The 12565-nt window shown below is 39.0% G+C and overlaps 1 protein-coding gene across 2 annotated transcripts in view; it reads right to left on the bottom strand.

Annotated features, from left to right (window-relative positions):
* The window catches only part of RAB2A (RAB2A, member RAS oncogene family), a 94395-nt gene that overhangs the window by 40810 nt on the left and 41020 nt on the right, over positions 1-12565 (bottom strand). For both annotated transcript variants that reach the window (XM_035011210.1, XM_035011211.1), the window contains exon 3: positions 9290-9357. In XM_035011210.1, the coding sequence (XP_034867101.1) occupies positions 9290-9357 (68 nt within the window). The remainder of the gene's footprint in view (positions 1-9289; positions 9358-12565) is intronic.

The raw sequence follows: 12565 nt of genomic DNA, 5'->3' as shown, positions 1-12565 counted from the left end.
TCTACATTTTCTTTTTATTCATATATAGGATATGGGCATGTAGGGAATGAGCGTGTAAAGGAAAAGAAAACTTAACTTCACCAGTCTTAGGAAAAAGTCACAAAATACCACTATTGCTCAAAGTCAACCAGACGCACATGCACCCCCCACCCACCCCCAACAAGACCTCTAAACCTTTTTTGGCAATCCCTGACAACCCAATTTACTGAATGGCTTCACAATACATGAATCATTATTAGGACACAGAATGGACTCCTAGCAACTAAGCTCTGAAGACAAATTTGAAAGGAAGCAAATAACCCAGAGCCTCACATTTGAATTCAATAACCCACTCCCTGGGGCAGCTGTTGACACTAGAATAAATAAAGTCCATTGTAAATAAATGATGAATGACATCTTTACGCCCACCATCTGCTGGTGTAAAGGTTGTTGGAAGGCCAAGGATGCAGATTTTATCAGTTATATCATAAACTGCAGTGAGCTTTCAACAGTCATCAGATGGAATTCTTTGAGCAATCATTTTATTATGAAAAACAGAAAATGGTTCTGAATTTAATTTATATATTTTTTTCTCCACACTTAATCAATTTCCTCTGTATGTGATATATAATGCTTGTCAAAAGGCAACAGGATGTAGAAGTCATCTTTATATCCACTTGTGAAAACAGACTTCAGAGATTATGCAAAATTAGTTAATTTCTCTCTTTTACTGGTGGCACAATGTTCTGGTTTTTAAGGAGGCTGGTGAGGAATATACATACTGCCTCTGAGTTTAAAATGGAGACGGCTCTTATCAAAAATACTTCTGCATTTTTAATCACTTTTCTACTTTTGAGAAAAAAATAAATATGTAAATGAAGTAGACCCAAAGCCAGTTTTCACAATTTTTGTATTCAAATCCACTAACCTGGAAAACATTCATATTTGTATGCTGAATTTTGATCTTTCAGTGTAACTACAAAGCCCTTCCACCCCTCAGAACTCACACAGACCAAGTTCTGCCTTGTTCTAACACTCCACACTGTACTTCCTTGTTCTTCTTGGCCCTGGCAACATACCCTCTCCTCTCCCTCCCATACCCCCCACCCCAGCGCCTAGCACTGGGTATGGCACACGGCAGGCATGCAGAGAAAGCCTTTCCAATGAAAGAATGAATCCTAATGTCTTAATCAAGTGCACAAAATGGTCATTACTCCCATCCCACCTAAATAAGTGGACATCAGTAAATACTAACATGCTAAGATACAGTAAAAATAACTTCTCTTAAGTGGAAACTAAAGCTTAGGCCCTCTCTTGGTAACTTGCAAGCAATTCGGGCACATTCAAATAATGTCTTAGGCTAAACGAAAAACTGAGAAAGCCATCACACAAAAGAACTGTACAAATAACCAACTCATTTCATAGTTTGAGGTTAAAACATTAGATGATACTAGTTGGAAGCACGACATTTCATTAAAATTATTTTTATATAATTTATTGAGATGTATCTTTCCAAAAAGTTCTTTTAATGAATCCAAGTTCAAAATATAAGCATTATGGGAATTTCTTTAATTGCTTAGCCCGGGAAAACTAAGGACTACATTTTTAAGAGATTTATTTCACTGGGAATTACATATACCAACTAAGGAGTCTTGGTAATACAAAAAAGGTAATTTTTTCTTTAGTTAATCATCAGGTTTAGAGCTCTAAATATTGAGAAAAGGCAAAAGTCCTTTAAAACAATCTTGCAGGGACATTTTGTGAAATGAGTTAAAATGAATACACTGTCAAGAGGAACACCACTGTAAGATTTAAAACTTCTGTGTTTATAGCTCAGATAAAAACAGTAAAAGGGAACACATTTTTATTATTTCTTTTTAATATTTTATTTATTTATTTGTCAGAGAGAGAGAGTGCACAAGCAGGGGGAGCAGCAAGCAGAGGGAGAAGCAGGCTCTCCGCTGAGCAAGGAGCCCAATGCGGGACTCGATCCCAGTACCCTGGGATCATGACCTGAGCTGAAGGCAGACGCTTAACCGATTGAGCCACCCAGGCGTCCTGGGAAAACAGATTTTTAAAAAGGAGAAAAGCACATGTCTATACACCATTCTCATTCTTCCTGTATTGCTTTACCAAGAACATGTTATAATATGAAAATACTGTATATAATGGATCACTTTATACTGAATCCATTCAATCTGGTTTTGCCTACCATTACAAATTAAGCAAATACTCGAGCAAATAAAAATCAAACATTCCAAGTAAGGTCTATGAACATAACCATGCATCTTAAAATCTATGATTACTGTAAAATAAGCAAAGATCAGTATTCAGAGTAGTTTCTGAATTCTTGAGACCTGCCTGGTAAGAAACACACCCCACACACTGGCCTAGTCTCTCTGTTAATGGTATTGATAGCCTTGAAACAAATCTTGCCCAGTTAAGTCAACCTAACGTGGGACTCGAACTCATGGCCCCAAGATCAAGAGTAGCATGCTCTACTGACTAAGCCAGCCAGGCACCCCTAGCCTGTACCTTTAAAAGTGATTTCCAACTGCCTAATAAAGATCCCCCAATTTCACTTCCCCATTTGCCTGAGTCTTTCTCTTGCCAACAATTTTTGTGGTAACCCGGCTGGGAATTTAACTCCTCTTCCTCTCCTGTTACCTCCATAACATACAACTTTATACACAGTGAGCTACTGCTCAGATATTTCTAAATACCCTGGTTTTAAGTCTTAAGCTCTTGGGAATCTGCTATTTGTTTCTCTAGAACCTTATCTTCTTTAATAAAAGTCTTGTTCATAAAGCCAATCTGTTTTCCTACTGATATCCTGCCCGTACTCTGAATATTCCTGCTTTTGGGCTTTTGTAACTCTGCCTGAGAAACTATTTTCCTCCACCTACCCAATTTCCCTTCTCCTTGAGGACCTGTTCAAACTCCCTGATTCTCTCACAAAGCTAGGAAGCTTGCCTACTATAGCCCATAGTTACCCATTTCTCCTCACAAACCCAAGAGCACTTCCATGTGATCATTTGGTTCTAGTACTATTGATTATATAAAAGGTACACGCTGCTCAAATGCTGGTCTTGTTTCCTCTTTAGTTCTCTTTGAGGGATAGCCTAACTCAGAATACTCAAGTATATACAGTAGGCACTCACATTATGTTATCCTGACTGATCCCAAAGGGCCAATAAAGTTAGAAAATCAAAATCTGTGAGAATCAGTATTAGATAATACCTCTACTTTCATTGTTGATGATTTATCTAACAATTCCAGCTACAAAGAACCCAGCCAAGAACCAAAAAGAAGAAAAGGACTTCTAAGTAGCCAAGTAAGTTGTCCAGTGCCCAAGAATAAAATCTTGGGTACTTTTTACTAAAGATTCAACTTAAAAATCTAGACCTATAATCAAGTAACTGCTATCATTCAGGAAAAAAGATTTTGAAATGAACACACATGAACAAGACTTCTCTTTTGGATGACAATAACATTAGTAAAAGTCAAAGTGATTTTTAGGCTGCCTGGGTCCACAGCAAGATAAAAAGTCAACCTGGACTATTTAAGTCTAGGCTTTCTAAGGGAGTCTCCTGCAGAAACAAAAGTGGATCACCCTGAGAAGAGAAACAGGATTGTTAATATCTAGAAAGAACAGCGATTTTAAATTCTTTAAAAAATTAAGCATATTTACTTTGAAAAAGAAAGGATTTCAGATTCTTTTAACACTGCCGTAATAAGAGAAACTGGAGACTACAGGTGGGAAGTAAACATTCTTGTAGAATGAAATGTCTAAGATAGTTTCCCGTCCCTGTAGTTGTTCAAGAGAAGCTGCCGCAGGAGGCAAAGCCTCTCCACCCCTGGGCTTGTGGGGCTGGGAGTGGAAAGGAGTGGCAGAGGTGGAACTGGGTCCTGGTGCTTGGTTCCAGGCCCTTTCCCTGGTCACACTGAATTCTGGTCAGCCATCCTTAGCACCCCACTGATATATAAAAACACTCATTGTTTGGGGTAAGAAGTTGGGTATAAATGGATACATTTTACAAAGGACCAAAAAAATGCCTGTGATTTGCTGAGAAGGTACTTTCAGCATATAGGTCGCACACAACTATTTTTATACAGTTCCAATGTCTCATTTGAGGGGGGAAATATTGGTAAATCTAAAATATTTTGAGGGAAGTTGAGCAGAAACATGGACTTAAAACATCCATACTGGGGCGCCTGGGTGGCTCAGTTGGTTAAGCGACTGCCTTCGGCTCAGGTCATGATCCTGGAGTCCCGGGATCGAGTCCCGCATCGGGCTCCCTGCTCAGCAGGGAGTCTGCTTCTCCCTCTGACCCTCCTCCCTCTCATGCCCTCTGTCTCTCATTCTCTCTGTCTCAAATAAATTAAAAAAAAAAAAAATCTTAAAAAAAAAAAACCATCCATACTATAAATCTGGGGGGAGAGAATAAAATTTATTTGGATATACTAGGAAGGCAACTGAAAATCTGACAAAAAACAAAAAGAGTAATAAAAAAAGGCGGGGAAAGGCTGGATGAGGGTCTAAGAGTGAGAATGGACTTCTTAGGCCCTCGTTCCATCAGTCAAGGAGGAAGAACTGGGTGCAACTTGTTTTCTTCTTTGACTCACCCTGACAGAGACTAAGAATAAATATCACACATTTGACTTTCGACCAAAGAAAAAAAGTTACACAGGGCCAAAGGAAAGTGCTTTATGGGAGGCATTGATAAACTGTTACCACAGCTTGCAGCAAGGCCTCTGGGGAGGATCTGCTGGCAACTATACTTACTATTTTCAAAACAAAGCAAAGATGCTGGATGGTGGATGTGGAAATCTTGCAAGGAAAACTTATTTTTACTTTTTGTGAATGGAAATGGATATACAGTGGATGACAAACATCCCAAGATACTGGGACTTAGTCACTGGGGGGAAAAAAATCATTTTTTTAAGGCTGATGAAACAATAATATTTGGCAAATTTTTGTCTGAAGGATCCTAGGATGGTTTTGTAAATGTCCTGGGCCAGAAAAAGACATGATCCTTGCTACTAAAAATGTAGTTTCCTATCCAAAGGTATAGACATTTGATGATATGGGAAACCGTGTTCCATTCAGATATAAAACTAAATGTGGAACCAACCTTAATGTGTGTCAGATAATGTCTATTAGAGAGTTTTGGAAGTTAGGTGAAAGTAAGAAGAAAACCATGGACAGTAAGAGGCAAACCTCTAAGGCAGAGACTCAAGAAGCAATTTTCAAAAGTAAATAAACAGAGTTGTTTGAACATTGTTTAAAATCTGAAACAGGCTACTGTGTTCCTAGCACCCTCCATGTGGAAGCCCCGGAATTCTTTTTTGGGAGTCATGATGTCTTCAAAGGTACTAGTCTTCTCTTTTAGATCGAGAGAAGACTTCCTCTGCCTTTACAGAGGAAATGTGAGCAAGGTTTGTTTGTTTTTTTTCTTCTCTATTTCCCGTTCATACTGGTCCAAAATAAGTAATTACTACAGATTTCTTCTGAAAGATCACTGCAGTATAAAATAATCAACTCATAAGCTAAGGGGGGGAGGAGGCAGGACTAGTTAATCTATAAAAGAAACAACTGGGGGAATGAATGACTTGTTCAAGTTTCAAAAATTGGAGGGCAGGGGATTATTTAATAGAACACCTTAGGGATAGAAGAATGACTGAATACACTAGAATAAACTACAATGAAGTCGTTTGTGCCTCTAATGTCACATACTTTTCATTACAGTATCAATCTTCCCTCTGGAACTATGTACTTTAGTAATGATGTCTTTTTTTTTTTAAGATTTTATTTATTTATTTGACAGAGAGACACACCAAGAGGGTGGGAGAGGGAGAAGGCGGCTTCCCGCCGAGCAGGGAGCCCGATGCAGGACTCGACCCCAGGACCCCAGGATCATGACTGGGCCGAAGGCAGACGCTCAACGACTGAGCCACCCAGGCACCCCAGTAATGATGTCTCTTGAACATATCCAATGATCCTACCAGCTGCTTAGAATGAGATGCTTTACTCATTCATTCAATAAAATCTACCAAACATTTTATCAGTCAACAATCTATGAATGTAGACACAAAGCTGAGTACAATACAGATGGTCCTTTCCCTCATGCTTATTCTGAGGAGGGTAAACAAACAACTATAGTAACAGCAGGGTCAGAGCTCCAACAAAAATATGCATAAAATACTATGGGGAGACTCAGCTAACCCATGGGTGTCAGAAAGGCTCCACAACAGTTGACATCTGAGCTGGTCTTAAATGGAAAAAGGGAGTGAAGTATTTCGAGTAAAGCAAGTATTCATGCACAGTACAAGGTATGAAAAACGTGTTTATTATAGAATAGCAAGTAGTCTGGTTCACACTTCACTGTACTGGTTGGTTTATTAGGTAAAAAAGCAACCTAGCTTATGCAAAACAATCAGTTCTGAAAAAGAAGAGTAAACTCTTTTAATATAGAAGTAGAAAATACTTCCTTTTGGCTGGAGAGCATTAATTTTAAATCTCTAGGGAGGAAGGGACTTTGCATATTTCATTTTTCTCTTTTCCATGCAGTTTTGAAATCATGTTGCCTGAGAGAATATAAATCAAAAAGGTTATGAGACACTACAGGCTCGGGGTCAGGGAGGGACCCTAAGAAACAGTAAAAGCATAAATCTCCACTTAAAAAGAAGAGGTGAGAAACCACAAGAACCTAGAGTCCAATGTATAACTCTGGGACAGAGCAAGATAGAGATGTAGGATTTTCCATTTCAGGGACGATTATGTGATACGCAGAAAGGGTAAGGAAACCTCGGTCTCACGACAGCCTGCAGCAACTTTCTTGGTCTTCTTGAGAATCAAGTCTGTGAGACTGAATATTCTCCAAGGTTGCTTCCTTCAGTAATTATTATAGGTGACAGGTAAGAAACCAAGACTGAGTGACAAGAGAAAAAAAAAAACAACGGGTATATAATGATAAAATTCCCCATATTTTACTTTTTAAATTTATTTATTTTTTAGATTTTATTTCTTTGACACAGAGAGAGAGAGATATCACAAGGGGGAAGGGCAGAGGGAGAGGGAGAAGCAGGCTCCTGGCTGAGCAGGGAGCCTGATGTGGGGCTCGATAACCAGGACCTTGGGATCATGACCTGAGCTGAAGGCACCCAGGTGCCCCAAAATTCCCCATATTTTATATTTCATTTAATAGTTTAGAGAATATGCTCTTTGTCCTAACAGGTGACCTTTTTTGATCTTTCTCAACTGGGGATCCGTGAAGAATAAAATCTTAATTGCCCTACAGCAGTGGTTCTCAAAGTGTGATCCCAGGACCCCTCGGAGTCCCTGAGTCTTTAAGGGTCCACGAGGTCCTCTGTTTCCCAACTACCTATTTGTGTGAGGGTGTATTTTCTTCTACACTCCAACTAAACACACATAAGCCTCAAGGAAGAAGCAGATATGAGAATCTAAGCTGTTTTCTGTTAAGTAGACAGTGAAGAGATTTTTCAAAATGTAACAAACCAACACTTCTCACTAGAAAAATAAAAGTTTTGTTTTCGAAAAAGTCAATTTTTTGTTTTGGAAAAACACAGTCAATTCCCATAAAAACTGCTTTGCTTATCCTAACATATGAGTTTATTATGCTTATTTTTTAAAAGATTTTATTTGAGAGAGAGAGAACGAGCACGAGTGTGCACGGCAAAGTGGGGAGGGACAGAGTGAGAGGGGGTTAGCAGATTCCCCGATGAGCAGGGAGCCCGACGAGGGACTCGATGCCAGAACCCTGGGATCATGATCTGAGCCAATGGCAGACGCTTAACTTACTGAGCCATCCAGATGCCCCATTATGGTTATTTTTAAATGTCTGCACTGGGCAGAGAGCCTGCTTGAGATTCTCTCTCCCTCCTCCTCTGCCCCTCCCCCAGCCTTTCTCCCTATCCCTCTCTAAAAAAAAAAAAAAAAGTTTCTCAATTTTGATTTCTACTAAGGTAAATACTGATAGCTATAAGGCACATAAGCAAAGGCCCTTTGGGGTGCTCGTTAATTTTTAAAAGCATAAAGAAAGGGATTCTGAGACCAAAAAGTCAGAACCACTACCTTAAGGCATCCATTGTATGTAATAAAGTAACTTCTCTTTTATGAATTTAAGTTGGGAGAATAGAGAAAACAGTCGCTCAAATCCTGTTCTGTGGTTCAGATGACAAACTGTGATCAGAAGCCGTAGTGCATGGGGGCGCCTGGGTGGCTCAGTCAGTTAAGCGCTGCCTTTGGCTCAGGTCCTGGGATCGAGCCCCGCATCGGGCTCCCTGCTTCTCCCTCCCCCACTGCCCTCTGGCTTGTGCTCTCTCTATCCGAAAAAACAAAAGGCCATACAGCCTGGCAGGGAATGGAACAGGCACTCAGTGACTGTAAGTGCGAGAAGCAAGGTGGCTTCAAGTGGTTGGGACTAAATCAAACTTTTCATTTTTAATTTTTTTAAAAAAATTTTATTTGAGAGAGAGAGAGTGTGTGAGAGTGCGAGCACAAGCGTGCACAGGCAGGGGGAGTGGTAGGCAGGCAGGCTGGCAGAGGTAGAGAAGAAGCAGGCTCCTGACTGAGCTGAGAGCCTGATGAGGGACTCAATCCCAGGACCCCGGGATCATGACCTGAGCTGAAGGCAGACGCTTAACCGACTGAGCCACCCAGGCACCCAATAAATAAAATCTTAAAAAAAAAAAAGAAAGATTTTATTTATTTATTTGAGAGAGAGAATGAGAGACAGAGAGCACGAGAGGGAGGAGGGTCAGAGGGAGAAGCAGACTCTCCGCCGAGCAGAGAGCCCGATGCGGGACTCGATCCCGGGACTCCAGGATCATGACCTGAGCCGAAGGCAGTCGCTTAACCGACTGAGCCACCCAGGTGCCTCGCAAACTTCTATTTTTAAATCAAACGTTTAATATTAACAAACTGTCAGATCAAGTGACTCTACAGGGTTTACATTCGTTATTTTATCTCATATGTGTACTTTAAATACGCTGCTGCTTTATTTTCTTAAAAACATAGTTTCTAGAGCATTTCCACTTAAGACCACATAGCCTGAGCATTTGTTCAGATATGTTCACTAACACCCAACACCTGCAGTACACCTGTTGAAAAACGCTGCATAAGATAACCTAATCTTTTCTGACACCACATTTCATCTCCTGACTGCAGGGGTGTTGGTATCCAACAAACCATAATAGGCATAAAATGACATTAAAACAAAACAAAACATATACTATACTTTCACAAAACAACTTTATTGAGGGCATACAATGTATTTACTATACTTACCGTATCCCATATCTGAAGTTTTATCTGTTTCCCATCAATAGTTATCATTCGAGCACCAAACTCTACACCTGAACAGACAAAAAATGATTTGTTACACAAACTAGAGGGACTATATTTCACATTTAAGGATTTTTTAAAAAGGATGTCTTTTTCCAGGACATACTATGCCAGGTGATACATAGATAAACTTTAACAAATATCGCTCCTATCCTTAGAAAACATATAATCGAAGGCAGAGGTGCTAAAAAGCATAAGGTAAAGACACAATTAAAATACTAAGATATTCAAGTCTAGTACAGTTAGAAAACAAACTGTGGTCTTCCTGTTTCACAGGCTCAATAATATAAAAACAACTAGAAATGAGATTCAAGAACCATAATTATTAGTAACAAATACTAAAATTTCTTAAAAACTATTAATGTGGTATAAAAATCACTGGAAGGGATAAATGCACTTCAACATCACAGTTTTGGTTCCCAGTGTGGGTTATCAACTAGAAAAGAAATCTCCAAATCTACCCACGAGAGATAACCACTGTTTAAACATACTTCCAAACATTGCTCCATAGGTAGCACATTCTATGTATACACACAAAAGTATACAATTTATGTAAATGGACCATATAAATGCTGTTCTGCAATTTGCTTTTCAGTCAATAACATAAACATTATTCCATATCACAAATCTCATTACACATCAATAAATATATAAAACTATGCCATTATTTTTGATGGCTGCATAATAAGCCAACTTTACTGAGTTGGTACTCTATTGCTACAAATTCAGGTCATTCCCAAATTTTCACTAAGTAGTTAAAATGGAAATGAACTTTCTGCATACTTTTTTCAGCCAATGATTATGATTTTAGGCAAATTACAGGAAACAGAATTGTAGGTCAAAGGGAGTATATACTTTACACTTATAAGTTAACCACTTAGGCTTTTTCCCTTCATTTATCATCTTTTTTTGAAAGCACTCAGGCAATCATCAAAACAGGAGGAGGAGAAAAGAGGATAATTTCAGAACAGCACACAGCTGTGAAGGAGATTCTGAAAGAAGTCTATCACATATATTACACCAAGTCATTACTGCTTGAAGTGTGCTCTATCAGTATTTAGATCAGAGTCAGGGTGAAGGGAAGACACACATGGTCCTCAGAAACCAGATGTCATCCTGGCAGAAAAACAGCTTCTAGTTGCCCAGGGAAGGGCATACTGCCCAGTGTCAGAATTCCACTTCAGCATCTCCTGTAATTCCCCCAACCATGATCAGGAGGATGGGACAGACAGGTAATTTGTCCTTTCATGATATGTAACTTGAAGGTTTTAGTCTACATTTTAATACTGATTCCATCCTAGGGACATAGTCAATACCAAAAAACTAATGGTATGTTTCTCAGCCTCAGAAATAAAGAAAAGGTAGAGACTAGGCTCAGGAGTCATGATGTACTAGAATGAAAAAAGCAAAATTCCAAAATTATGCCATATAAAATCATTTTTTATATCTACCTAACTATATATTCATTACAAATACATGTAAATACATACATACATATATTCACATGTATTCTGTGCTGCAGGGTGGGAGACACACAAAACAACCACCCATCAGCTTACCATTAATGACATGAAAACGAGAGTAGCTGAGGGGAGAAACCAGTGGCTAAATATTATACAAATGTTCTTTGAGGTGTCAGTATTTAAAAGGAATGTACTAATATACAAAATTCTACATAGCTAGACATTTAAGTAGGTGGGAGCCTTTTCATGACTCTATTGTTTCTACCCACAAACGAGAGAGAGAAATCCTGTTTTTCCTTTCATTGTCATAGGCGAGCTTTTAACCATAATCCAAAAATGATGTATTGTTCACTGGGATTAAAGATTTCTTCAACCCAACGCATAATGTCAAATTTGACAAACAACAACAACAACTAAAAACTAGAAATAGACCCTTGGACTGATACCAAGGTTGGACAGGCAAGGCAAGCAAGGGCAAGCAGATGCTCCTTCTCGGGAACTGACATCTTGAGCACAGGGACGCAGATATGACAAGTGACCGGCATGCATTCTGTCCCAGCAGATGAAAAGCGCAGAAAAGCTCCTGCTTCCTGGCCCCTCACATGCTTCATTCCTGCCCACTTCCAAGTCCAAGGCTTCTCTCTTCTGTAGGTTCTATATAAAACTCCAGGTATTCTAATATATATCCCCTTTTGCTTAACTTAGCCACAATTGCATTTTGGTACATTTATCTCTTTATTCAAGGTAATAAGTTGTTTGAAACAAAACAAAAACAATCTGATTTCAGCTTCAGAACCGTAACTCTTTCTCATTTACCTACTTGTAACTGGGCTCAATGTGGGTTTTACCTTTGTAGTCTATGTGGCAAAAGAAAATACTGAAACCTAAATGTCCTGTAAGACTCGGTAACACACAAAAAACTGAAAACCTTATTTCCCTTCTGCATTATTAAAATTTTTTAATCTTTTTCCTTAAGTATATACATATGCTTGAGAATCCCATTTTCCCTATCTTTTTTTCAAGGGATAAACCATCATCCTCTATGCCCTTGAGGCTCTCTTCCCAGATACATTTTCAATTAACAGCCAATTTGGCTGCCAGAGAAATTGTCTGTGGAGCCAAATGCAAGAAGGCCTCATTTACCTGACATTGTTAGGGAGCGATTCTGATTTTTTCAGATATGTTATTCACTTGCAACCTTCCAGAACAAAATACTCTGAATGTAAATACATACACTTTTTACCTCTCTCTAGATCATTATCATCCTTACATAGTAAGAACTTGAAACCTTGCAGAGTAACCATTTATTGAGCATTCAATGATCGATACCTACTAACTGTGGGACCTTGGGCAAATTGTTAAATCTCTTCTGCGTCATAGTTTTCTTATCGTAAAATGGTATTAATGATACCCATCTCCTAAGATTTTTTTCAAGATTAAAATGGTTATTACACACAAAAACACAACAGTGTTTGGCATACAGTAAGTACTCAGTATGTGTGAGCTATTATTATTCCATACTGTACACCAAAATTTCTAAACCACCACTCATATAAACTAATGATGACAGCCTGTTTGAGAAAGAGCCACCTATTGGAGCCAGGTGATTGTGGGGCTGCCAAAGCAGAGAGCAGAGGTAGACCAGCAAGAGAACATATGGACTTGTTCCAGGACCTAGACGTTACAGAGGTTCAAAACAGGGACTTGTGGGAAGAAGACTTTATTCCCCTAATTCTGGAAACAAGAGGAAAACGAG

Source organism: Mirounga leonina, unplaced genomic scaffold (assembly GCF_011800145.1).
Source record: "Mirounga leonina isolate KUSES-001 unplaced genomic scaffold, KU_Mleo_1.0 Mir_165, whole genome shotgun sequence".
In the NCBI taxonomy this organism is placed as follows: Eukaryota; Metazoa; Chordata; class Mammalia; order Carnivora; family Phocidae; genus Mirounga; species Mirounga leonina.
This window is presented reverse-complemented; position numbering and strand designations above follow the sequence as displayed.